The sequence below is a fragment of the Perna viridis genome, chromosome 8 (genome assembly GCF_037379345.1).
Source record: "Perna viridis isolate PV_CMFRI_1.1 ecotype Kerala chromosome 8, ASM3737934v1, whole genome shotgun sequence".
Lineage (NCBI taxonomy): Eukaryota > Metazoa > Mollusca > Bivalvia > Mytilida > Mytilidae > Perna > Perna viridis.
In genome coordinates, this window is record NC_142452.1 from 47,555,779 (window position 1) to 47,583,155 (window position 27,377).

Genomic DNA, 27,377 nt, shown 5'->3' on the forward strand with positions numbered 1-27,377 from the left:
CACTGGGTTGATACTGCCTATCAAACAGATTTTTGCATGTCATGTTCATTCTTTCTTATATTTTATCTATAAAAAATGTACTTCAATTGTGTCCTGTGCAAGGTGTGATATATGGTAAGCACTATATGTCTATGGATGTGATATAGGGTATGCCATATAGGTGTAGGGGTTTGATATACTGATGAGATATGTCTTTGGGTGTGATATGTGGTATGTGATATAGGGTATGCGATATACATCTATGAGCATGACATAGGGTATACGATAAAGGTCTAGCGTGGGTGTGGATGTTTTGATTTTAGGAACATGTACGTGCCCATCATGTATGTGTAATGTCATAGCTCCTGTGTCCACTTGTGTCCCAAAGACATTACTTTAGTTCACTGGATATCCCCTTTTTTGATAGTTCAAGATTACTTACTGAATGTGATGAATATGCCACATGACCTCCTTTCATCCTTACCGTTGAAACAGACATTGTTTAGGTCTCTGCTTTGATATCATGATAATTTAACAATTCTGCTTATTTTCTATTTTCAATACTTCGTTGTTTGCTACATGTATGTCCATGTGTGTTTGCCATTTTATTTTATTCATGTACATGTAGTAATTAACATATAAGTACACAGTGGTTGCATTTTATGTTCAGATGTTATATTCCTGGGATCAAATTGATCACACATGCAATTTTCCAGTAAAAAGGAGGGATACCAACCCCATGCACCCTCCCCTGGATCCGCCACTGAAATCTATACTTATTACAAAAGAAGTGTACATTAATATTGCAGCTCCGAAATCCGGTCATTAGAAGCTCCCGACATCTTCATTAACAGGGTCAGATCGAGAGAAATAAATTGGCAAATCTCGATTGGGCTTTCCTCCCTGTTCGGGTCAATTTGAGAAAATAGTCCAACTCTGTGTATCAAAATTTAAATAGTAAATATCATATAATCATTGAAATATTGCAGTTCTACACATATTAAAGAGCCTTGATATCGTTAAACGCCCATGTCGTACGTAAAGTAAACATCACATATTTGACATGGAGTATGATCGGCGGCGGAGAGATATAAGGAGAATAACCCTCGGAGAGTTATTTTGGTTGTTATATGTGGAAATGTCTACCCTGGTTACGTAATTCAGTCTACAAATAGACTTCCTTGACAAAAAACTTGTAAAACTGATTCCCGAATGGCGCGCCCTTCAGCTTCAGCAACTTTTCTCCTTAACCTGTCAACCCATTAATATTTTTGTTCCACAAGTGTCTCACAAACATATATATTTAGCGATCCTAAGGTCACTTATGATATTGACCTGCAAGGAACCAGTGAGATTAGTTTCCTCCTAAGGTCACGTAAGAAATTAATACGCATAGGATGGTTGGCGACTGTACTGTCACCACGTGATCAAACATGCCAATGGAACAAATCGTAAAATAGTGCGAACTTATCATACGGACTTTTAAATGAAATGAAAGATGCGAAATTAATTTCTCTTACATGCTGGTTTTGATAAACTTTGTATTTTATTGTTATTTTAATCCTTTCCATTTCACGTGTCACTCCATTCCATTGACTATAGTTTGTCGTGGCTTCATTGACAAAAACAAACGTTTTCTCTGTCGCAGTGACTTATTTTACCTTCGAATACTTATTGAGTATCACTCCAGATAAGAATCATGAAAAATGATAGGGCACAAGTCAGAAAACCTGACTGTACTATATGATCTAAATCAATATCATTAAAACCATCCCTATTAGAAACAGAACCCGACTGTCTACTCTGGCCTCTTAACATTCCCTTGACCTTACAATCCCAATCATGGACATCAAAATGACGCGAAGTTTCTAAACCGGTAACCGAATGTGCTTCATTATTGACCGATTTACTTTTATTTTGATCGCGTATTTTCGCTACCCAACTTGGTAAATCCCTGTCAAGGCATAATTTCAGTCTGTCATGATGAATAACCTCTGTTGTTTTTATGTTTTTAATTTTATAAGGGTGATTTGACTTCGGTTATGATGTATGGGCCTTTCCATGGAGCTTTCAACTTAGAGCAAATCACTATCTTTCGTGTTGAATCTAACTTGACAACTACGTCACCTATCCCATATGATCTCTGATTAACATTCAAGTCATAGTCCCGTTTTTGCCTATGCTGTGCACGTTCAATACTCTCTCTAGCCAGTCTCTGTACTTCGTGCAAACAGTCTCGTAATTCCTTGATGTAATCCTGGAGCTGTTGAGGATTGTCCTTAAATTCATTCTGCTTAATACGTAACATCAGATCTACAGGTTGTAATGTTTCTCGTCCAAAAATAATAAAATTGGGAGTGAATTCAGTTTGTCGATTCTCAGTAGCTCGTTTGGCACCAGTCAGTTGTTGTAGGTAAACATCCCAATTGCGCTGTTGTTTCTTAATATAGCATCTGATCATTTGTACTACCAAGCGGTCTAACCATTCAACCTGTCCATTAGATGTTGGCCTATAGGCAGTTGTTCTGGTTTTGTCTATTTCCAATAAGTCACACAATTGCCGTATTAGAGTCCCATCAACATTCTTGCCCTGATCGGAGTGAATTTCTATGGGGCAGCCAAAACGTGATATTGTTGAATCCATCAAAGCATTTGCAATGGTATCAGCATGCTGATTAGGTATTGCACAACATTCTATCAATTTTGAAAATTGATCTATTATGACCAATATATGTATATTTATTGCCTGCTTTACTTTCAGGACGTGGACCCATAAGATCTATGTGTAATCTTTCAAATGGACTCCCAGCATGATATTGACCTAAAACTGCTTTAGCTTTCTTGCATGGTTTCTTTTGACGATTACAAATTGCACAAGAGTTCACATAGACTTTGCAGTCTGTCACCATGCCATGCCAAAAAGCTAGTCTGCGCAATTTCGCTAATGTTTTATCTTGTCTTAAATGACCGTTACATCGAACATCATGACAAAACCGTAAAATTTGTGATTTCAGTTTATCTGGTACTACCAGGAGAAGTCTGTTGTTAATGTTTTCTTCCCATTTATAAAAAAAGAATGTCATTTCTAATTTCTAGTTGTGAATTACATTGCCATAAATGACGAACAGATGGACTAGACATTTGTAATTCCTGTTTTGAAGGGCAATATTTTAGTGTTAACCAGGCTATAATGGTACTTAGATCTTTATCTTGTCTCTGCAAGTTTTTAAGGTCTCCGTTGGAATGTGTCATCGGAAGGCCAGTAATGCTCACGGTCACTGATGGATTGACTGTTCTAATTTCTCGTACCGTCAATGGAACAACACATTCAACTTCATCTAAAATGTTTGTCACCGGGACTGTACTTTTTTGCAATACTTACAGCCGCCACAAGGTAGATCTTCAAGTGGGACATCTGAATTGTAGTTTTGGCAAACTATAAGGTTCTAAGGAATGCGTGAAAGACTGTCTGCATTGGTGTGTTTAGTTCCCCTTCTGTGCTGGATAACCATGTTGTACTGAGACAATTCCTCTATCCATCTGGCTTGTTGACCCTCTATATTCTTGAAATTCAATAACCATCTGAGTCCATTATGGTCTATCCTGACAATGAATTGGCTCCCAAGTAAATAATGTCTATAATATCTTGTAAAAGCAACAATTGCACGCAGTTCTTTACGTGTAATATTTTCTTTCTGCTGGATTTAAAACCTTACTTGCATAACTGATGACAACGTTCTTCCCTTGCTGTATTTGACTCAGTTCTGTTCCTGTACAATAATCTGAACTATCTGTATCCAAGATAAAAGTAGCATCTGTATCAGGGTAAGCCAGTATTGGTGGCTCAGTCAGTGCTGTTTTTAATTTTTCAAAAGCAATTTGATGTTCTTTTTTCCACCTAAAATTTTATTGCTGGTTAATGCGTGTAAAGGTTCTGCTATATGTGCAAAATATTCTACATGTTCCCGATGATAGTTCAAGAATCCCAGAAAGGATTCTAATTCTTTCTTTGTCTTAGGAACTGGCCAATCCTTTACAGTTGTTATGTTTTTTGGATTTTCGATACACCTTGATTACTGACAATTTTTCCTAGAAAGTTGACTTCTTTTTGGAAGAAATTACATTTTGAGGGTTTCAGTTTTAAATTAAACTGTTGGAACCTTTCTAAAACATGCATAAGTTTGGTTATACGGTCATTAAAACTTTTGCCTAGAATAATTACATCATCAAGATAGGCTAAACATTCTTCCCATGTTAGTCCCTGGAGCACAAGTTGGATTACTCTACTAAATGTTGCTGGCGAATTACACAAACCAAATGGGAGGCGGACATGTTGGAATAAACCATATTTAGTGACAATAGCACTCTTATGTCTATCACGCGGATCAATTTCCAATTGCCAATACCCAGAGGCCATATTTACGGTACTCATATAAGTGCTACCTTTTAGTGTGTCCAGTCAAGATTCTATTTTAGGTACTGTAGGGAAGCAATCTTTTGTAGTCACTGAATTAAGACCACGATCATCGAGGCAGTATCTACTACTCCCATCTTTCTTCCTTACCAGCACTGGACAAGCAGCCCATTCTGAAGTAGATGGTTCAATAACCCCTTTCTCTAACATCTTCTCTCAATGTTTTTTTTTTCTTCTGCTTCAAATTTGAAAGGAGTTCTTCGGAGGTTATGTTGAACTGGTTTAGCATCAACTGTGTGAATTCGATGTTTAATATCACCATTAAATATACCTAAGTCCATGTCATTTTTTGCAAACACTTCTTGAAAATCTTGAAATAAATTGGCATTTTCTTTCGTCCATATTTTGTTAGTCCTTTTATATAGATCCTCTAGATGCTCAGGTATAGTAACATTTTATATCTGAAAATGAGTCAGCTGAATTGTCAGAGAATCTGTTTTTACAAACTTCCGCTTTGTCATCAGAAAACCTGTCAGACAAATTTTTGTTAACAGAAACCCTGTCAATGTTTTTTCTTTGACAATGCACTTTCTGATATGCTTGTATCATTTAGGTAATTCTTGTCATTTTGAGTAGATATATTGATGTCAAGGTTATCATCTGAATAATGCTCCTTGTTTGGACATGACCTGACTGGAATTTCAGTACCTTCATGGTACAGGTTAGCAGAAAGCCTGTCGACCTGGATCATTGATTCATCACTGTTCAAAGGAAGCTTACCTGTTTCATAAATTGATGTCAGGTATTCTTCCCCTGAACTTCTACCTTTAAAACATGAGTTGACAGAAATCCTGTCAACACTTTCAGTTTTATCTTTAATGTCAGGAAAGCTGTCTTCCTGTTGCGAATGTGTGACAGAAATCCTGTCACTTCTATCCCAAATGTCATTTTCATTTGTAATTTCAATTGGTACCATGCCCTCAATTTCTGTTTCCACACCAAATCTATGACCTTCCTTTAAAGTGATAAATGTTTTTGTTTTGTTGTATTTCTCACCATAGTTTTTAAATCTTGACCCTTATGAATCAACAAATTTGGTGTCAATAATCCCTTTAAGTTATATCTTGGCTGTACAATAATATCACTGTTCGGAATCCTTCAGTTTTCATCCTCAATAATTTGATACTATAAGGGGGTACAACTACCCTTTTCTTGACTTCTATTCTATAAACCTGAGACGTTTGCTTAAACAAAGTGCTGGAATAACATCATTATTGATTTTAACTGTGTAATTTGACATATCAATGACAGCACCAAATTTCAAAAGAAAATCAATACCAAGTATTATTTGGTCACTTATATCAGCAGCTACAAATGTCCATCTGACTTCTGTATTTCCCAGACTAATTCCTAACAAATCTGTGTATCTTGCATTCTGACCAATACCTTTCAACATGATTGACTTTCCAAGTTTTACTTTTGGGTTCATTTGTTTCAAAAATGAATAGCTAATGACTGAAATCTGTGCAGCACTATCCACGACAGCTAAAGTTGTTTTTTGTGTGTTTGTGCTTCAATATATAAAGTTTTAGTAGGTGTCTTGTTATCGTAAACTGTCATTTCCTGAATTTTGACTAAGTTTTCTTTTTCTTCCCCCTGGTACTATTTGAGACTGGCCTGTATCTCCCGTATAAGTAAAGAATCGGCCATCATTCTTGACTTGGAGAAGTTTATATGATTTGGTGATGGAGAACGACTTCTATTCTGTTTTGCAGTACAGTCACGCATAAAATAACCCTCCTGACTACATCGGAAACAGGCTCTTGTTTGCCTATTAGATGGAATGCTGGACCGATTTCGAATGGGTGACCTTTGTGGTGATCTTGACTTTTGACCCTGCGTTAGCATGCTTAGAATTTTCTTAACTATAAGTTTTGTTTCTGCGAAGTCTTGTTCTGTGTGTCTCAACCTTAAATCAAAATATTTCTCTGAATCATTTTTATCTCCCTCTCTTCCCACTAATCTTACAGCATACTGACCTTAATCTGTATCTTTATTTTCGTTGTGTTCTTTTTACCTCTGTTCTCTTACCACCCAGGATTACTTTCTGATTTGCTATGGCTCCTCTCACAAAGTGTAATGCTTGGTCTAATGACGATGGGTTCTTGTCCATGGCCACTAAAGCTGCTCTTTTATCCGTGCAACCTCTCAAGGAAGCATCAATGGCCAATGTTTCAACCACTCTTTCGGGTGTGTCTGGATAACCATCAAATGCCAAACTGTGAGCTCTTTCAGCATATCCTTCTTACCAAAACGTTCATTGATCTTTGAACATAACATACTATAATTATAATGTACTGAAGCAGATTTTTCACTGTAGCAAATTAAAGCTTTATCACGCAAGCATCCAATGCGTTTAAATAATCTCTGTTCTTTAGTCCATTTGTACCTATCAGCAATGATTGAAAACTGCAAATGATATGGACGCCAGTCCATTTTCCCAGCATAAGTGGCCATTCTTGGAGTTAATAGCCCGGTATGCTCTGTTTTTTTTTCACTCACATCACTCTTTTCAGATTTCATGATAGTGTTTTTTGATCCTGATTTTGTTGCACCGAAATCAAATTTACTGTCTGTAACAGTCTCTGGTCTAGATTTAGTCTCTTTCTGCAATAACACTTTCAAGTTTGGCCAATGTATTTTTTTTTTGTTCCACCAAAGTTTTTAGTTTTTTTGCCTTATCATAAATGGATGCAATTTCAACTTTTTGTTTATCAATTACTGTCATATAATCATTGCACTCAGCATTTTTCCTTTTCATGTAATCTTGTTTTTGTTGTTCGTACCACACTTTTTGCTGATCTAGCATCTTTTGGTTTTGAGTTAACAATTCTTTAAATTTGTTCTGGTTCTCTTGCCTTAAATTATCATATCTGACCTGAAAATCATTGGCAATATCTATTCTTTCGACTTCCATACTTTTAATCTTGTCTCTTAAAGACTGTAGGTGAGATCCCGATCGTCAACTATCCCTCCTTTTTTATCAGTTGTTTCCTGGTCACCCAAAGAAAATTTTCCTTCCGCGAATAGACTAGACCATAGTTCTTTAGAGATTTGTTTTATCTCCTTTATGTTGTCTATGGTCAATTTTCCCCGTTGTTCTCTTTTATCTACTATAGCCTTAGCTTTGACATCACCAATGCCTCTCACACTTCTTGATTGTATGATGCCTTGTTTATGTTAAGTGTGTCTGCCATTTATATATTTTTATATGGCTATTAAATAAAACGAATTGTCAGAAAGCCTGACAAATTTTATTATCTGTTATTATTTGTCTGAAAACCTGACAATGTAGATATCTTTATTTATTATGTTTATTTAATTTTTGTTTAGGTAAACAAAGGAATTTTCCGGCGGGAAAATCGATTGTTCTTTGTTGAGTCCGTAGGCACGCACCCGCACTACAAATGTGGAAAACCTTATAGCTATACAAACGTACCTGTATGTAATGAGCACTATATGGCAATCTAATAGGTTGGCAGACTGGCAGCTCCCAGATGACGTCTGATCTCAACGAAGCCTTGAAATATTCTGCGATCCACCACTGGCCGGAAGGAAATACTTGGTTGTTAACTACAATACAAAGTCGGACAGATCATGACATCATTTCCGGAATTACCTTTTACAACAGTACGTGTATCTCCGCTGTTCCACTGTTGCTGTTGTCAAGAACCTAACCTGCCTTGGAAAAATATAACTCCGATTATATTATCCAAATCAAAGTATAGCTTTTCTAAGATAGGAAAAGCAATCATTGTTTGGAATTTTCAGCTGTAAGTTGCGTCTGAATTCTGTTTAGTAATACGTTACATGATATGTGTAATATATTCCCACCTTCCATGGAGAACTGTAATATTTCCAGTATCTGTACAGGTTGATCTGACCCGCTAAAACTGAAAGGCCTGTTTCTAGAGGTTCCCTTAAGTGTTAAAATGTGAAGTATTGCGAATTGCTATAACGTAATCGACCATTTTAAAAGCGAGGGGAATAGGGGTTATGGGGTTGGGTTTTTTGAAAAACCTTTTTTTTTCAAGTTACTCATTCATTGAAAAAAACCTCCCCAATTATTTAACAGATTTTCCAACAAAAATATTGTTTTCGCTTGCTGTTTCGATATAAATAAAAATATTGCACTTTCGAAGCAAACATTTTCGTCCGACCGCCCCCTTTTAATGTCCTTTATTATTTTTACGAGTCTCGCACAGACGGTACACGTATGGTAAACTCGCAGTGGTCGCTGATTTATGCAATGCCTACTCCATAATAGTACTAAATAATAGTATGTAATTGGTACAAAAAGGATGTTTCTCGTGCAAATATTATGTCCTTCGTTATAAACGTATGTTGCAAGTGTATGATGTCAATAACGAAGTGTTGCGAACTTCGTAACAATTTTATTGCTTTAATAAAACTATTTAATGAGTTTAATGACAATATTTCTTTTACCGATATGTATATAACGACGGTATGTTTTTCATAACAATTTTTAATTGTTTTAATAACAAGTGTGGGCACCGACTGATATTGCCCGAGGATCAAGTAAATCAAATGTAACATTTTGTACTTATTGGCTAGATATGGGGGAAATAGTTAAGTTTTCTTGAGGTACAAATACTGTCCGAGGCGTAGGCAAGGGTAATAATTGTAACCGTAGAGAAAATAACCGACCGACTATGCACTGTCCTTGATGTTTCTATCGTCTGACTGAAATTTAAGATCTCTTGGTTTAAGATTGTGTCTCTTTCGATATAATAAAACACTTACTGACTGTCTATTCGGTAATGTTTACATAATTACTATATTTCCCTCATACCCAGTCAATAAGTTTTAAGTATTGTCTGCGAGAAATAGTACTGTCCATATTTTTGGCGGATTTTTTCCCCTCCGATCAAAGTCCAGATGTTCTCGGGGTTAATACTTTCAAACAACTTTAAATCCGAAACAGCGTAAACAGACGACAATCTACAGTCATGGTCGCGCAGTATGTTCACTTATTATGAAGACATCATGATGGTTCAGTCTGATAAAACATTTTTCGACTGTTCTTTCGGAAAAAAAAAGTTAACTTTTACTCATGAATACCAAGTTGCCCCAAGTAATTATGGTACATGCCTCGAGATAATGAATTTCCCTCATGAGCATTAGACGAATGTATACTGAAATGTAGATAATAACGACACGTTACAAACTTCGCGACAATTTATTGCTTAAAACATTAATGCGTCAAAAAGCATTGCAAAATCATAAAGTTTCTCGCATCAAAATTGTAAATTTTGGTATGTTGTACATGTGTTTTATGGAGTAACCCATCATCGGCAGCACTAGAACTAAATATAGGTAGATCCAAATGTAATTAAATTTATATATAGATAAGTCTGAAGAATTCCCAACGATGTTAGTACTGTCAAATTTGCGATGTAAATGTTTGGTCGCTCCCTCCGAGGGGCTCGAACTCGTACTGCTGTGACATCTATGGCAACACCGCCTGCACAAAGTCCAGCGCCCTAGACCACTCAGCCAGCTACACTATATAAAAATATAGCTTTCTCTGGCTGGGTCATTTCTCCTTGTAGGATTAATCGATGGCTGTAACGTAGTACGCGATGTATGGTAGTACGGGACAGTTCATCTCGGTATTATTATGTAGGATAGAGGATCAAATTAATGATGCATGTCATAACAAATCAATATTATACAAACGTCTCAGAATGTGACGACTCTATTCGCTACACTGCTCCATCGGATCAAATTGATACAGGGAAGATGATGTAAACGTATAGAAAGGTCTGAAAAATTCTCAACGATGTTAGAACTGTCAGATTTGCGATGCAAATTTTTGGTCGTTTCCTCCGCGGGACTCGAACTCGTACCGATGTGACATCTATGGCAACACCATCTGATAATACAGGGGATGAAATTTTTTTTTGTAACACTTAACATTTCGGTAAATAATTAAGAAATAAAGCGCGGAAACTTTTATCTATGTTTTACTAGGGGCTGGGTATTTAACCAGGAGCTCGTAATAATGTAAGATAAATGGCCAGCCCGTGGTAAAACAACGATAAAATGGAGTTTCCGTGATTTATTTGGATTCTAATAGGACTTCTTTATATTTTAGAATAAACGCAGCGTATGTGTTGCACGAAAGTTTTGTCATATGTCTATCATTTTTCTACCATGGCTGTGGTCTAGAGCTTTGAAGCACTTCATATTAGAATCCACGAATCGGGTCAAATTAATGGGTTGGTAGTAGTAGCATCGAATCAGTGGTTGTAAAATCAAAATCCCAAGTTTAAAATAATATGTTGATATCGTGGTAAAGAGCTGCCTTTTTGTAAGCTTTATAAACATCAATGGCAGAAATGTCTATTTCACCTTTTGCATACTGTCACCCGACTAGACTGTCCCCGAATGGCAACCCTCAATATATCATGCGAATATGACAGATAGTTATGTAAAATAAACAAAGCAATCAAACGACCGATGGAGCCTTCCACAACAACACAGATATCACAATATAATAATTTGTAGAATACATCGGATTCGCCACCATGAAAAAAGGGGGATTTTAAAGAGCTATAAGTTAAATGTTAGTTAAGTTGTTCATGACGAGATTGTTCTATCTGATCGCGACTTTGAGTGGCTGTTCATGTCAAAATAGCGTTAGATGAAAATAAAGCTATTTTAACAAGAACAGCCACTCATACATGACTGCTCATATCAAACCTTTTTTTTTATGTTTTACAAATGCGATAGCTATTATAATTTAGCTATTACAATTGCAGATGTTACTATGTAACTGTTCATTAAATAGTTGTGTTGTCACTGCACGCAGATCACATTGCTGAAACATGTTGAAATTAGTAGTTTTGATATTGTTGACCATTGGCTCATTTGAAAGTGAAGGTATGTTATCTTAATTTTCAAGCCTTTTTTTATTTTATTTTTAAATAATTTAAAGAAAAATGTATACGCTGAGTAAAGACTAAACAAATTGCAAGAACGTCATCATATCGTACAGAGCTTACATCAAGATTAACTAATTATTTCAAAGTTGTTCGACTATTTAAATACATATGAAAAAAATATACTGCATGATAAAAAACAACGCTTCTCAGATCGTGAGAAGGTAACAAAATTTGTGAAAGTGGACATTTATCAAAATTTTATAATGCAATTGGTATTTGTTTTTTATTCGGTACAAAAAATAAACCCAGAGAACAGATAATGTGGGGAATTCATTTTATGATTTCAATCTTGGTGTAACTTTTTACAAATACCATGAATATACAAATAGTCATTTCCGATAATCAGGTACAATGTATTTGTTTATGTTCATAATGAATGCAATTTTATTCAATCACTTAAATTTCGGATCATGTCCGTTAACTGCTAGTAGTCCTTTGTTTTGACAAGGATCTCAGACCTTTTTGAAATTATTCCGACGCAGTCGGTTTAGCTTCGCTTTTTACCCTTTGACCTTAATGACGCTCTTCTATGGAAACGCAAGTCACATGATCGCAGTTCTTTTTCCCGATTGGACAAATACTGATAACCTAGTGGCGTTCGAAAAATCTGTATCGAAAATTTTGGAATTGGGTTCGAAAAAAACTTCATCGGAACCTTAAAGATTGCGTGCCATGTGTTATTTTCTTGAAAGAAATGTAGAAACTTAGAAGTAAAAAAGAACAAAATTTTACTGCGTCGGCTATCTTTTTTTTAGATAGTACTTGTTTTTAAGTGTGTTAATTCGAATAATATTTTGTTCACGGTGGTCAGATTTAAAAGGGGGTGGGGGTTGTGATCACACTGCATTTTTTGTGCCTGTCCCAAGTCTGGAATTTCTGGCGAGTAGCTGACTACATGTATAATATATTGTTATTTTTCCCTTTCTGTTCAATTTTATGTTGCTGGAATATATAGGAGCAACTATTTCACTGTCCCCGTCTAAAATGTTGTTTTGGGGTCAGCTGACAAAGAGACAACAACCCCTCCAGGGTGAAAAATGCCAGTTTAAGGCCAACCATGAGTCTTAACGACGAGGAAGCCCTTACACCACAGGAAAGGCTTCAGCTGACCACAAAACATGATACACAGGGACAGCGAAGTAGTATGGAAAGGGATATCCGCCACAAATATGTTAACGCGTTTCTTTTAACTTTATTATATATTATTTGCTCAATTGTTCTCTGTATTTTCTTTCTTGTAAATCGAAGATTGTTTAAATGTTAATTCGTGAAATGCATTTTTTAGCACTGTAACTTGCAGTTTGTACGTATCTTCCTTTGTTTAATGTCGTTTCTTTTTCTGTAACATATTTCTTTTACGTTTCTACAATTATTAATTTGTAAAATACTTCTTCTAACCCTGAAAGTCGTAGTTTTCCAATATCTTTCTTTGTTGAAAGTCTTAAATCAGTATTCAGATTATATATAAATTAAAACACGTTTATTTGAAAATCGACACGATCGACACGGTTACAAAGAACGCACTAGCATTTGACAAATGAAGAATAAACATGTTACACATGAGTGACTTTTCACCGGAAGATCGAGGGGTTGGTCTAAAAACAGGACGGTCATTTTCCGGTACATTTTTGGTTATAACTTTTGTTTTATTTAATGGCTTTAAAAAAATAATGATTTCTAAAGAAGAAAAAAAAAATGTTTTTTTGGTATTTTAAATTGTTTAGAGATAAATCCACTATCTTGATAGGACGAACTATTTTTGTGGTGAAAAATCGTCATTTATCGACATAATTAGGCATAATAAACGAACGCTTCTATCGTGCGTTTAAACGAACGCTTCTATCGTGCGTTTAAACGAACGCTCCTATTGTGCGTTTAAACGCACGATAAACGAACGCCCCCAGCGTGCGTTTAAACGCACGATAAACGAACGGTGAAAAATAATAATATTAACAAATAATGAAGGAAGAACAAATAGAAAATAAAATTATCAAAATTATATGAATTGATAATAGTAAAAAAATATAAAAATAACAGTTGAATCATGGAAATTATCAAAGTACAAAAATAAACGAACGCTTGTATCGTGCTTTTAAACGAACGCTCCTATCGTGCGTTTAGACGAAGGCTCATATCGTACGTTTAAACGAACGCTCATATCGTGCGGTCAACGAACGCTTCTCTCGTGCGTTTACGTGCGTAATCTACATGTCCCCCTTTTCATCGCAATTTTCTTGTCAGCAAAAGTTCGTCCTGTCAAGATTTTCGTTTTATTATTCGACATTTAAAAAAAAAAAAAAAAAAAAAAACTGTAAATGATTTAAAAGCACTTTTGTTCATCTTTAGAAGTCATCGTAATTTTTGAATGCCATTAAGTGAAACAAACGTTATAGCCAAAAATGTACCGGAAAATGACCGTCCTGTTTCTAGACCAACCCCTCGAACTTCCGGTGAAAAATCACTCATGAGTAACATGTTTATTCTTCATTTGTCAAATGTTAGTGCGTACTTTGTGAGCGTGTTGATCTTGTCGATTTTAGAAGAAACGTGTTTTAATTTATATATAATCTTTAACTGATTTAAGACTTTCAACAAAGAAAGATATTGGAAAACTACGACTTTCAGGGTTAGAAGATGTATTTTACAAATTAATAATTGTAGAAACGTAATAGAAAGATGTTACAGAATAAGAAACGACATTAAGCAAAGAAAGATACATAAAAACTGCAAGTTACAGTGCTAAACAATACATTTCACGAATTAACATTTAAACAATCATCGATTAACAAAGAAAGAAAATACAGAGAACAAATGAGCAAGTGACAAAGTTAAAAGAAACGCGTGAACCCATAAAGTAGTTGCCCTCATCGACTTCAGTGACATAAAAGTTAAGTAAAAGGTAATTAAAAACGAAACAAGACACACAGAAGCCAAAAATTCTGGGACAAAAACTTGGGACAGGCACACAAATGCAGCATGGTATAACTGTGCTTTGGCGTGATCACAATCCTCATTTTGAATCAGACCATTGCCGCAAAAATATTTCACAATGAATTACACCTAAAAATCATGATCTGAAACGTGCAGCACGGTGCAGCACAGTGGTTCTTTAGAATAAGGGGGTGATAGGACATAATTTACAATTTTGTGTCAATTTTATATATATAAATGATTCATTTTCCAATAAAAAGGAGGGTTGCCTACCCACCCCAACCCTCAGTCCTGGATCCGTCACTGGTACATGCATTTACCTCGTTTTTCGTCGGTTTAGTGTCATTCGTTTGTACTTTACTTGGTGTATTTTAAAGTTATTTTGTGTTGTACAATTAGTTGTCGTCTGGTGCCCTGTTTGAATCCCGGTGTTGTTTTGCCGACAGATTTTACCTCATTCTACTTCCGGTACAGCTTCTATTTCTCGTTTAGTTTACTGTGGGATTTCATTCGGTTTCTACATGTTTGTTTTTCTGTCTCTCTTTTTTATTGACTTTTTGACCTTTGAAATTAAGCTTTGGATTTCGCATTTACCCTAGTTACCCTTTAAATAACATGGGCAAGATATATAATAGACATAATGTGATTGATCTAGTATCACATGACAACAATACAGACAGATTTTATTTTTAAAAAAGTAATCGAACAAAAGAAAACTCTTCTACACTATTATTTTATAGTCAGACCGCCTTGGAAGTATGGTTGCAAGCACAGGATCCATAAAACAAGAAAGAGTAAAACAGGTTTGTTTCTTTAAGATATGTTCAGTTAAAAAAGGAAAATGAGGGTGAAAACTACAGCTATGAAATCAGGAATTAATTTCTTTCAAACAAATGAATGAGCAGTTTATTGCCATAAATATACAGGTCTCAGTCTTCTATTCTTTGCCGCATAGGCTTTTGTAGTAAACCTTAAATTTTCATGATTTAAAAAAAAATAGACAAGGAGTTTCAATGTAATTTTGACCATGTTTTTCCATTTAGGAAATGTCAAAAATAATTTTAGGTCCGTTTTAGAACAAAATTTGGTACACCAGAACACGTAGAACTAAAAATATACTTCTTCTACTTTTACTTTTATTTTGAGTTCATAAAATACGTCCTTTTCTGATGCATTATTTATCATGAAAATACTATTTTCCCTCAAAAACAAGTTTTTTTTTAATGTCATAGCTTGATATTTACCCTTTACTTTTGATGTAAGAGTAATCAAGGGAACCAAGGTTATAGCGGCAATCAAAAGAATGTAATCCAGGGACAAAGACCAGACATGGAAAACAGACATACACTACAAAGAACATAAAATAACTAAAATCATACATACAAAGTAACAAAAGAAAATGAGCAACTCGGACTCCACTAAAAACTGGGAGCATAGACCAAAGTGCACCGGTAGGGTAAGCATCCTCTGCTTTTCTAGAAACACCCGCCGAGTTGCTCATAAAAAATGACAATCATTTGCGAAATAAATAAAATAAAGGAGATGCAAAAAAAAAAAAAAAAAAAAATGCGCAGATATTTTTCAGCCTCCATGTTCAATTGTTTTGTTGATAAAGCTACTTTGTGGTCATTTAAGTTGTTCCCATGCGACATGTGCTTAAAATTTCTTGAATTTTATATATTTTGCATTTTTATCAAAGTTAAATACTGAATTAAATTTCAAGAAATTTAAACGAGCCTGGAAAATTTTAGAGAAGATGTTAGGTATCCCTTAATTCAAAATATGTACATTAATATGGATTCTCGAGGAGATTACAATATAAAGTTAAATCTAAAATTTAACTATCGGGAGTGGAAAATATTGTAATCCACAAGAGCATTGAAGCGTCTGTTTCTTCCTTGAAATCTGAAGAAAACTCGGAAATGGCAGGAAAACTCTCGCAGAATTCTCATCACCGCCCAGTAATTGAAAAATCACGTGCATGTAATTGAACAGTCGCATGTATGTTTAATCACCGTCTTAGAATGGGAGAAATACAGATTATCACAAGTAAGTTTACCACCAAAGATACTCTTACAGCGAATAATATAGTTTACTGCAGGAAATAAAGTTGGCCTTCTTATGATTGAATGACTCGATGAAATGTCATAGGTAGTGAACAGCACAAATATTCAGGAGATATAATCTTCCGATCGATTCATAGGTTCTTTAATCTATATTTTATTTTAAATCTCTATGTCAATTGTCCAGTTAATTACCTAAAAGGAAGTTCAACAGGTGAATGTCATTAACATAAAACTCCGTGAAATTTACTATAGTACTCGCTGTAACTAGATCAAACACGTTATGATTTGTCAACCAATGGCTTGCAAATTAACTGGAGTTAAAAATGATTTTACATAAAAATACAGTTTCATTTTTAGGTAATTGTCCAGATATTACAAGCTTTCGGAATGGCGAGGTTTCAATTGAAGGGTTGTCAGTTGGACACAGTGCAACTTTCTCCTGTAATGAGAACTACACATATTGTGGTGAGAATAGCATTGTTTGCAAATATGACCTGAAATGGCACAGACCAAGCCCACTCTGTAAGTCTAATGTTTTTGTAAAACTATTTCCTTCTTATTGTATTTGTTTTTGTAGAAATTCATATTAGAATTATGGAAAATGTGATTCATGGTTGGAAAGTCTACTTATTTTTATGTTTTATATATTTTAAAAAAATGTTATTGTAAACAGAAAGTAGCACGTGGTTTTTCATATAACCTTTGTTCCTAGGCAGATAAAAATGTATAGAATGCACTGTAGAATTGAAAATTAAGAGAAAAATACTCTGTAAATGACACTAAAATACAACAGGAACTGTTGGATTTTCCATGTGAATCATCTCCTAAAAGCAGACAGATTGGAATGAATAATTATACATTTCATCATACAGACCTATAAAGCAACTTAATAACAAAAATAAAAATATGTAGCCTACTTTGGGGTGTATCACTTATTACAGAAATTGCATGATTCTTTCAAAGACCGATATTTAAACATTAAAGTTAAATGTATAGTATTGACAACTGAAACGATATTTCTATCAAAACACAGTGGAAAGTGCTACATTCGATAATCATATGTTGCCCGAGTCATATATGGTAATCAGATGATAATTTACACGTTAGTCACATGATTACCATGCATTTAATTTTTCTATGTTGATTTGGCATGGTAACATATGATAATCCGTTATAATCAGGCGATAATCATATGTAAATGGAAACATTAAGTATCATATAAATAATAAATGCTCCATTTGTATAATAGTTATATCGTTGGCCGCACATCACGTGATTCTTATGTTTACATGTATATATGGCTGTGTATATAATATATATTGTGTGTTAGAGTATGGTGGGTATATTAAACAGAATTAGAATTTGGCGGTTTTGAACCAAAAAAGGTATACAAAATTAGAATTTGCCGATTCTACTTATATCAAATGCTAAGTAATGCACTAAATACTTCAAGCTGCATTATCTGTCACTTGTGTTATGTTTTGTTTCTGTTGAAATATGCCTGAACTTTGAATTATTTCTACTAAATTGTACTTTCCCTGTACAATTCCATTTGATATCCACAAATGAAATGCATGAAAAACACGAAATAGGTTCCGATATATTTAATGTCTGGTCTAGTCGACCTAGATAAATTCGTATACATGTAACTTCTGATGACCTTCATTCGCGCATGTGCTGTAAGGGTCGATTCTTTGAAAAAAATCTGATTGCAAAGCAAAAGTGGTTAATCAACGACAAGAAAGACCAATGGACTCAAGTCGTAGAGGAAAAAACTTCGAATATAACGCAAGGATCCTTTTGAAATTTAGGTATTGTGATATAATGTGACACAGATCTGCGTCCTTTATTAGTTATAAAGGCAAAACATTACAGAATGTAACTGAATATAAATTTCTAGGGTCCCTATTAAAGAATAATGGGAATTTACTTCACAGTCTAGAAGATCTAGCGAGAAAAGGAAGAAAAGTTTTATTCTCTATAAAAGCTAAAACTGCTAGTCTTGGCAATCTTCCTATAGAAGTATAAAAAAATATCTGTGATAACCTTGTTCGCCCTATCTTAACTTACAATTTAGAAGTTTCATTTATGGATGGGTACTTAGCCATACATAGAGCCATCAATAGAAGAAACAAGAATGGAAATCCTGTCGACTTATTTTCATTTATTGATAAAATCCCATTTGAAAAAGTTCATTTGAAAATTTTGTAAATTTATTTATTAAGCATAAAAACTCTGCATCAAATATTGCGGCAAGAGCCGAACTAGGTTGTCTACCTATGGGAACATTTTACTCTGTCTCAGTCTCTTGTATATTTGGCAAGACTCCACACTGAAAACATTAATCCTCGTCTGAAAGAAGCCTTTCTATTGACAAAATCCCTAGACAGTTCGGGATTTCTGGTATACATATATATATATATAAACATATTTAAGGAAGATAATTTCTTAAAAGAAACTGAAAACTGTAAAAACCTTGAAGATGCCAAATTTTTAAAGATCCATATAAAAAGATCTGTAGAAGAAACATATAGATTACTTATGGAAAATAAATTAAAAAGCTATGATGAAAATAGCAAACTGTCACTATATAAAAATATAAAATAGCAAACTGTCACTATATAAAAATATAAAATAGCAAACTGTCACTATATAAAAATATAAAATAGCAAACTGTCACTATATAAAAATATAAAATAGCAAACTGTCACTATATAAAAATATAAAATTAAGTCTTGATAAAGAATTTAAACTTTCATGACTTCCACATAAGAAAATGTTTTACAAAATAACGGTTAAGCGAAGACAATTTTGGTATAGAGAGGGGGAGGTATTTCAAAATTCCTAGGGAGCATTGCAATATTATTGAAACTGAAGAACACTTCCTTATACACTGTAATTTATAAGTAAACTTAGACAGAAACTTCTAAAAGATTTCAATTGCAAATTTGAAGACATGACTATATCTAAACTACTTAATCCCTCCTCTAAGGAACATGTAAAATTTATCGGATCCTTTTTGAAAGAGTAATCAAGGGAACCAAGGTCACAGCGGCAATCAAAAGAATGTAATCCAGGGACAAAGACCAGACATGGAAAACAGACACACACAACAAAGAACATAAAGTAACTAAAATCATACATACAAAGTAACAAAAGCAAATGAGCAACTCGGACCCCACTAAAAACTGGGAGCATGGACCAGGCGCACCGGTAGGGTAAGCATCCTCTGCTTTTCTAGAAACACCCGCCGAGTTGCTCATAAAAAGTCATTAGAACTGAGGGTAGAAGAAGCATAACTTTTTTCATGTTCTACTTTTAAAAGTCTCATATTTGCATTTGTCATTATTGTATGATTTGTGATTAATTTTGTTGTTGGCTTTTGTCTGTCACAAACATTAATATGTTTACACGACAATAAAATATTTGAATTTGAATTTTAATCTTTTATTTGAAAACTAATCAGTTGCAAGAAATATATGTGCTTACCCGTGTATCCGTTGTTGTTATTTTTTTTACCAAGGTGAAGGTATTTTTAACCCATGTGAATGTCCTGTCGGCAATCTTCGGATGCAGTGGCGAATATTAATTAGATCAGAGCTGTCGCTCCTCTTTAATTAAAAAAAAACAACGTTGTTTTCACAATATTATGTAGGTATTATCGACATTTATTGCTTCATTTATATTACTACAAACTTATTTTATTGAATCAGTAGAGTTCAGTTGAATCAGATCTGATCAAATTTGGCAGCTAATGCAGCTTTAAACTCAGAGTTAGTATGCATAAAAAAATCCGAAAAATATTAGGACAGACCGCTAAAATACGCCACATACGTGTACATTTCCCGCCAACACACCCGATATACGGTAATTATTGTCCTATCATATATCTTTTAGTATATTTTTTTCATCTACAGGTGTTCCCCTTTGTTTTTCTGGCAATTATACTTTTACTTATCGGAATTCCTCATACTTCATTAGCGGGTTTAAGCTGAATTTTTATGACTCACAAGTAAGTATAACTATCGAACTTGAAAGCAACACATGGACCTATCTAATAAGTTGTTAATGGACAATAATTCCTATCATATTAGCATATTTCCTTTTTAGTGCTTTTACAACCTAGGCGATAAGAGTTTTACAACAGCGTAAATTCTATGAACATATCGTAAACAACATGGCTACCGCCGCTCCGACACAAGATAGAGCCGTTTCATAAGGCTTGAAAATATCATCTGCTTTATTACTTTAATTTTCGGCATCGTATTTTCAAAACAACAATTTGGAATGGACAAGGTTATCAGTAGCCTGTATTTACTTACTAGAATATCGAATTTGACAACCATGTCACGTTGTCGGTTGAATGCCGCAATTTGCAACGTCAATTTTTCGGGTGTCAATTTCACTGTCTAAATAAGTTTTAAAGAGGCAGAAGAAAACAACGATCAATTTATTTTAAATAGTTTAAGAATAGATAAACATAATACAGAAGAAAGCTAAAATTAAAATTTATATCAGGATATACTATACTTAACACGGTACACTGAAAGTTTTACCCTTTTATATCGAATACCGTTTGAAATAATAAGCAATTAGACGAATAACTAAGTTCCGGAACTTTCCGATGCGATTATCTTTTAGTTATGTCCTGTTATTTCCGGTCGACTGAGAAAAAGAATGGGTAACATAAGGGGTTAGATTGATTGATTGTTGGGGTTTAACGCCCGAGCTGCAATGAGAACAATTCTTCAACACATCATTCATATTGTACCGATTAAGCGAAAGCAGCAAATGTAAAGAAACAAACTACTTCCAATCCCAACCTGCACTGTATTCCCGGTCATGTAAACACGTGGTCAACAGGTAAAAGGCGGTTTGGAGGAAAAATTATGTTGTGGAATGACGAAACAAATAAAATGTAATGCAACGAGCAGTTTTCTCAGGTCCAAAATACATTTAAACTCATATAAAATTATTTAGAAAAGTGTCTGGTTAGGACAGTTTCGCTTTATTCAGGGTTTGGTATATACAGCTTTCACTGAATATATCTAATCGTTATCTATGAAATAATGATCATGAATAAAAATTTACCTATACCCTCTATAATTACGCTTACCCTATAAAAAAGTTTTTGTCATCGAATTTAAATCGAAATATATGATTATTTTCTTGGGAAAAATCCCAAGGTTAAATCAAGCACAAAATCAGGCATTGATAAGTAAGATATAAATAAGTAAACCATAGACAGAAGGCTTCCAGGAGCTGAATCGATCACCTGGTTAAATTTTGTTTTTCAAGGGCAATAAATTTTGACTCCAGACGACTTTGGTAGGACTTGTCATAAGGATCATTCCAGCAATTGGAAGTTTCTTTCCATGTATTATAGTTTTCAAGATACTGGCTGAAAACAGTAAAAACCGTCATTTTTCATCTTTCAAGGATAATAACTCTTACAAGGAGTCGCCTGAGAACTTTGATCCCTGAAGACTTTTGTAGTCCTTATAATAAGGATCATTTCAGCAATTAAAAGAATTAGGCTAAACCTAACGGTTTTGAAGATAAATGTCTGACCCCTGTATTCTATTTTTAGTAACGGCGGCCATGTTTTTCGACGGATCAATAATCCCAACATCGTTTCTGTGCAAAACACCCCAAAAACATGTATATTAAGTTAGGTTCCAATTGGTCAAGTACAGAGTACTTCCATCAGCACGAATGATATAAATATGATTAATAAGTTTTATAGAATTCCAGCCTATAAACGGATACAATTCAACCTTCAAATGCGGACCTGTAACTGGTTCTGATTAAATTTGATAAAATTCCATGTCATTTCATACATGTATTTACTTTTGTTTTCCATTCTTCGTGTACTATTTCAAAACGAGGTATGGGTCACTATGGTTACGGTATAAGCAATTAATCAGGAAAGAAAACTGAAAGCTATTAAATCTGATTGCAATACGGAAATCGATTAAAAGACAATCTTAATACATGAATAGTACGATTGCAGAATAAAAATGTTGATACACTGTAAGAATAAAATAATTAGAACTTATTGAATTAATTGAATTTGTTTTCTTTTCAGAATTATTGTAAAAGTCTTGAAGGTAATCTTCTGATGATAGACTCAAGGGAAGAACAGGATCTTATTAGTTGTGTACTTACTACCCTTAACAACAATGGTAACACAAATCGTTTTAGATATAGCTCACTCACCCACTGACTCATCTACTTCATGTCTGTCAGTCTGTCAACCAGTCCCTTCAACATTTTCCTGTCTTGTTTCTTCTTTTTCCATTTCCCCTTCCAGGACTTCCCAAGGTCTTCTATTACAGTTCTTACTACCCTATTCCAGGTTTATGTTGATCTTTTCATCTACTATCATTAACAATTGCAAAGCAATCTTCTTGATTTTCTCTCATCTTTCAATTGTACGTTATAAATCAAACACTTTCACTTTCTTTTTATCTTTGTAAATCAATGGTTGGTTTTCATAGGTCGTTTGTTATTTTATTGAACGAGAGAAGACCTCACATATTTTTTTCAAGCAGGTGTTAGGAGATAAGGAAAGTCTTTCATGGCTGATTTGGTTGATGCTTAAGCATCCGCTCAATAAAAAAACCGTGCCTTTAATGCTATTTTAAATTTTGTTTTAAGCTTGCCTTCTCTTCCACATATTTATTACTGATAGAATACATATCCGATATTTTTATGCAGATATGCAGACTCTTATATCTTGTCCATTGCTGTCAGGGAAGGCTTTGCGTGTAATTTATCACCCGTCTTATGATTTTGTTTAGGTAACTTTGCTTTTAGCTATATTTAGCTTGTTTTCAAGAGATGAACGGTGCTCAACTTCCTCTTTATTGTTTCTCTGTTACTCTGGTTTTATTGTGTTACTGTTGTATTCATATGCTTCTTTTCTTGTTTTTACGTTCTGGTCATGTATTTGGATGTTGACTTATTCGAAATCTCCCATTATTTACGCTCGGGTATTTATTGGGGCGATTTTTCTTTATACTCAAGCCTTAACTTGCTTTTTATTATCTTATAGCTATTAAGTAACAATTCCTGATAAGAACCATGCAAATTGTGATTCATGGTTGGAGAGGATACATAATATTTTTGATATTTTGTTTAAAATTTTATAGTAAACAGAAAGTAAGGTGTGATTTTTCATGCAACCCTTGTTCTTAGGGAAATAATGTGGAATGTACCGTATAATTCAAAATTAAGAGAGACACCTTTTTAAATGACACTGAAATACAGTAGAAACTATTGTATTTTCAGTGTGGATTATCTCATCAGATCCGACCGATTGGAATGAATAATTATACATTTCATTATATAGACATATATGGTGTACCACATATAGAATTTGAATGATTATTACAAAGTCTGGTACTTAATTATTACTGACTAAAACGAGAAAGTTATCAACAGCGAACCCACAAAAGTTTAGAATGAATTGTCCGTCTGATGCATGTGACTTCTATAGAAACCATGGAGCGTTTTTATAGGAGGTGTAACTTGTTCAGTGTGCTGTGGAGCTTCACCCTAAGAATAATCTGAAGAAGACACCCGAACTAAAAAAAAAAATACCCAATCATATATATAACAAATTTCGATACACGTATTTCATGGAGTTACATCTCATTAGCATCATTGGCATCAAATAGCTATGAAGATTTAAATTAAATCTTAAAATTAATTATTTGCAAGGAGTAAATGATGCATATTTGCACTAATAGCTCTGAAGAAATTTTAGAATGTTTACGACCTATCACTGTGACACCGGCTCCTAGAAGTCAATGAACTAAACATAGAACGGAAATTTTTCTTCATTTCACAAAAAGGAGTCTTCACACAGAGCTTATCAAAAAAAATAATTAAGTGAGTCACTGTGACCATTTTATGTAGAAATAAAAAAAAATGTTTAATTCCTTGCGAGTAACAGGTTGATGGGCACTCTTTCCATAGTGGCAAACATGTAACAAAATGTGTGTAAGACTATTTCTTAAAAGTTCGTTCTAAAAGCTCATTACTTAAATTAGTGGTGTTCGACCTTAAAGCGAACGATTATTTTCGCGTTTCTAATTGTGGCGGATGGTAAGTGTTTCATTAATTTCTATAGCCCAAAGTATACTTCTTGCAGACTTTATTTTTGGGTTTTCAGACTGACCGTTTAAATACGAGACAATTACCCATAAAAGAACGATTCAAAGTGTAGACTGATTGAGTTTTGTATGATTTGATAAAAGATGACATTTGCCCACGCTAATATCAATTTCATCTGCCCCTGAGAATAATTACGATATTTAGTTTGCAAAGGGTTAAACATTTAAGATAAAGCCCTTGAACAGTGTATTTTTTTTATTAATACCATACATTTTTTTCCTGTTTTTCATTAACCATATACACCGTCCAAAATTAGCAGTATTCCTAATTGTTCGTTTTTTGTCTAATAGTACGCTGCTACAGTATCAAATAAAAGAGTGATCTGTAAATTTCTTTGTTTAAACCAACTGCCTTTAATCAAAATAAATATGAAATTAAGAAAAAAAAACATTTTTGAGAGAATTCTAATTGCCCCCAACCAAGAGCTTGTTCCTTGTTCAACCTTACCATCGCCATAATATATAGATTGTTTTCAACCCACCATCAAAAATAGAATAGAAAATCGCCCCATTTATAAACTGCGCTTTTTTTTGGTTTATAGACAAGGAAACAAATCAATGCGGTATTGCTAGAAAACCACTTTGGCATGGAGTAACAAAGAAGGATGAAAAATGGCAGTTTGTCAACGGTGAAAACATAACAGAGTTTTTCTGGGGTGACCGCGAACCTGACCTTGGTGATTCCTGTAGTGATTTGCACAGGTCTCTCGGGTATAGATGGAATAGTCACATACCCGATAGGTGCTTCTCCGACAACAACTTCTTTGTATGCGAAGTAAACGCTTGAATAACAATTAAAGTAGTAATCAGTATATATTTTGTTTATCAAATCCTTATCTTTAGAAGTATCCTTTTCTTCAAACCGTTGAAGATACATGTAGAAAAATGAACGGATATGGTGAAACGTAACAAATGCATCAGCGTTTGACCTCAATACAAAATAGTAAATACTTACAGAGGTCACTAAAAAGTCTTCAGTAAGTGTAAGCAAATATTTAAGTAAGCTCTGGAAGACCCCGATAGCGGTAACTAAACGATGACAATTCTTCAAAATCAAACTATTAAGTAATTGGACGACCCCATGATGTATTAATGACCAACATCTGACTGTGGTCAGGCGCTTGAAATCTGCAGTGAGGTTAAACTAGTTTTATAAGGCCTTAAGCATCCTCCATAAATGTAAGGTAAAAAATTACGCAAGATTCAATGTAGAGCAATACTAAAAAATAACTTAGTTTGTACGCAAGAATTTAATAAGGGGTCAAATATTTCTATTTCTATCAAATTATAGACAATAATTTGAAAATCGGATCCAATATATCTATTAAGGACTGTCGATAAATCCATCGGACTGTGTATGAAAGAATGTCTTTTATACACTATATTTCCGTAAAAAAACTTGGTGGGCAATATATACCCTTTTTCAATCAAGAACCTGGATGTGCTATTATATTTGTGTATCAAATTTTTGTAACGGTGAAACAACTTAGTAGTTTGTGATATAGAAACCTCTGGTCTTAAAGCTTTTTCTTGAATTTTCATGAGCAACTCGGCGGGTGTTTCTAGAAAAGCAGATGACGCTTACCCTACCGGTGCACCTGCTTCATGTTTCATGTTTTTAGTGGAGTCCGATTTGCTCATTTGCTTTTGTTGCTTTTTTATGATTTTAGTTACTTTATGTTCTTTGTTGTCTTTGTCCATGGATTGCATTATTTTGATTACCGCTATAACCTTGGTTTCCTTGATTACTCTTTAACTATTTACGAATGACATGGTATTATCTGGACACAAATTTCTTAATATCTTTCAGTTTTTAGTGGAGTCCGAGTCGCTTATTTGCTTTTGTTATGTATGATTTTAGTTACTTCGTATTCGTAGATGTGTATGCCTGTTTTCCATGTCTGGTCGATGTCCTTGGATTAGATTCTTTTGATTACCGCTATAATCTTGGTTCCTTTGATTACTCTTTCACTGCGTAAATAAAATCTCGCGTAACAAAGACATTGCTTTTCCTGTTATGTCTATGTGTTTTTGTGTTTTCATATCGCTCTGTCACAACCACAACGACACAACAATAAATTCTTATTTGTTCACAGCTTGTTCATTGTGATCACATTGATTGCTTTATTCTTAATTTCTTTGCAATCGTGTGTAAAGGTATAAAACACACCACCTTACTAGGTACTAATGCAGTATGTAGTAATTGCGTATCTTAATGACTACTAAACTGATGCAATTTAAGCAATAATAAAAAAAGAAGTCAAAAGAAATTATGTGTAGCAAATGACAACCGGAGTGTTTAAAAAACATCGCAATAGTTCTGACTTGTACAGGCATGTCAAAATGACAGGTGGGTTAAACCTGATTTAATAGCACGCTAAACCTACCGCTTCCATTACGGTTCATTATTTCCGGAATTTAGGCAGCTTGAAATTGCCATCAGCCAAAGTTTGTAAAACAGTAGTTAAAACAAGAGATAAGATATAAACAATAAATAAGTGAAAATAAAAAGAAATCAAAGCACTAGAAATGTGTAATTCCTCAAGAAAACTGTAAGAAAATGTTTAACTATAAGTGATCAATTAATCAATCTTATACTGCGTCAATGTGAAGATCTTAGATATTAAACCTTACTTTAAAAACTCAGTATATATACCAGCTTAAAATAAAGAGGACAAAATCTGGGTAAGAGATTCAACTTTTATTTTATTTCGGCAATTTAATTTTCAAGTGATACAAATGTATTTTTTTTCTTTTTTTTTTTTGGCTATTTGATACG

General features: G+C 34.2%; 1 protein-coding gene and 1 pseudogene across 1 annotated transcript; one reads left to right on the forward strand and one right to left on the reverse strand.

The window, feature by feature from the left end:
- Positions 1-6,055: 6,055 nt before the first annotated feature.
- Positions 6,056-6,976, reverse strand: LOC148610784 (uncharacterized; annotated as a pseudogene).
- Positions 6,977-11,241: 4,265 nt separating this feature from the next.
- LOC148610785 (uncharacterized) lies at positions 11,242-25,410 on the forward strand. Its single transcript, XM_088541831.1, has 6 exons — positions 11,242-11,359; positions 15,093-15,155; positions 16,776-16,940; positions 20,336-20,430; positions 22,507-22,603; positions 25,141-25,410. The coding sequence occupies exons 1-6, from the start codon at positions 11,305-11,307 to the stop codon at positions 25,383-25,385; spliced, it is 720 nt and encodes a 239-aa protein (XP_088397957.1). The 5' UTR covers positions 11,242-11,304; the 3' UTR covers positions 25,386-25,410.
- The last annotated feature ends 1,967 nt before the right edge of the window (positions 25,411-27,377 follow it).

Excerpts from the sequence above, each read along its gene's own strand:
- LOC148610785 (XM_088541831.1), top strand. The coding sequence starts at position 11,305 with ATGTTGAAATTAGTAGTTTTGATATTGTTGACCATTGGCTCATTTGAA. Across the intron at positions 15,156-16,775 it reads AACAAGAAAGAGTAAAACAG|GTAATTGTCCAGATATTACA; the intron begins GTTTGTTTCTTT and ends TTTCATTTTTAG. Across the intron at positions 20,431-22,506 it reads TGAATTTTTATGACTCACAA|AATTATTGTAAAAGTCTTGA; the intron begins GTAAGTATAACT and ends TTTTCTTTTCAG.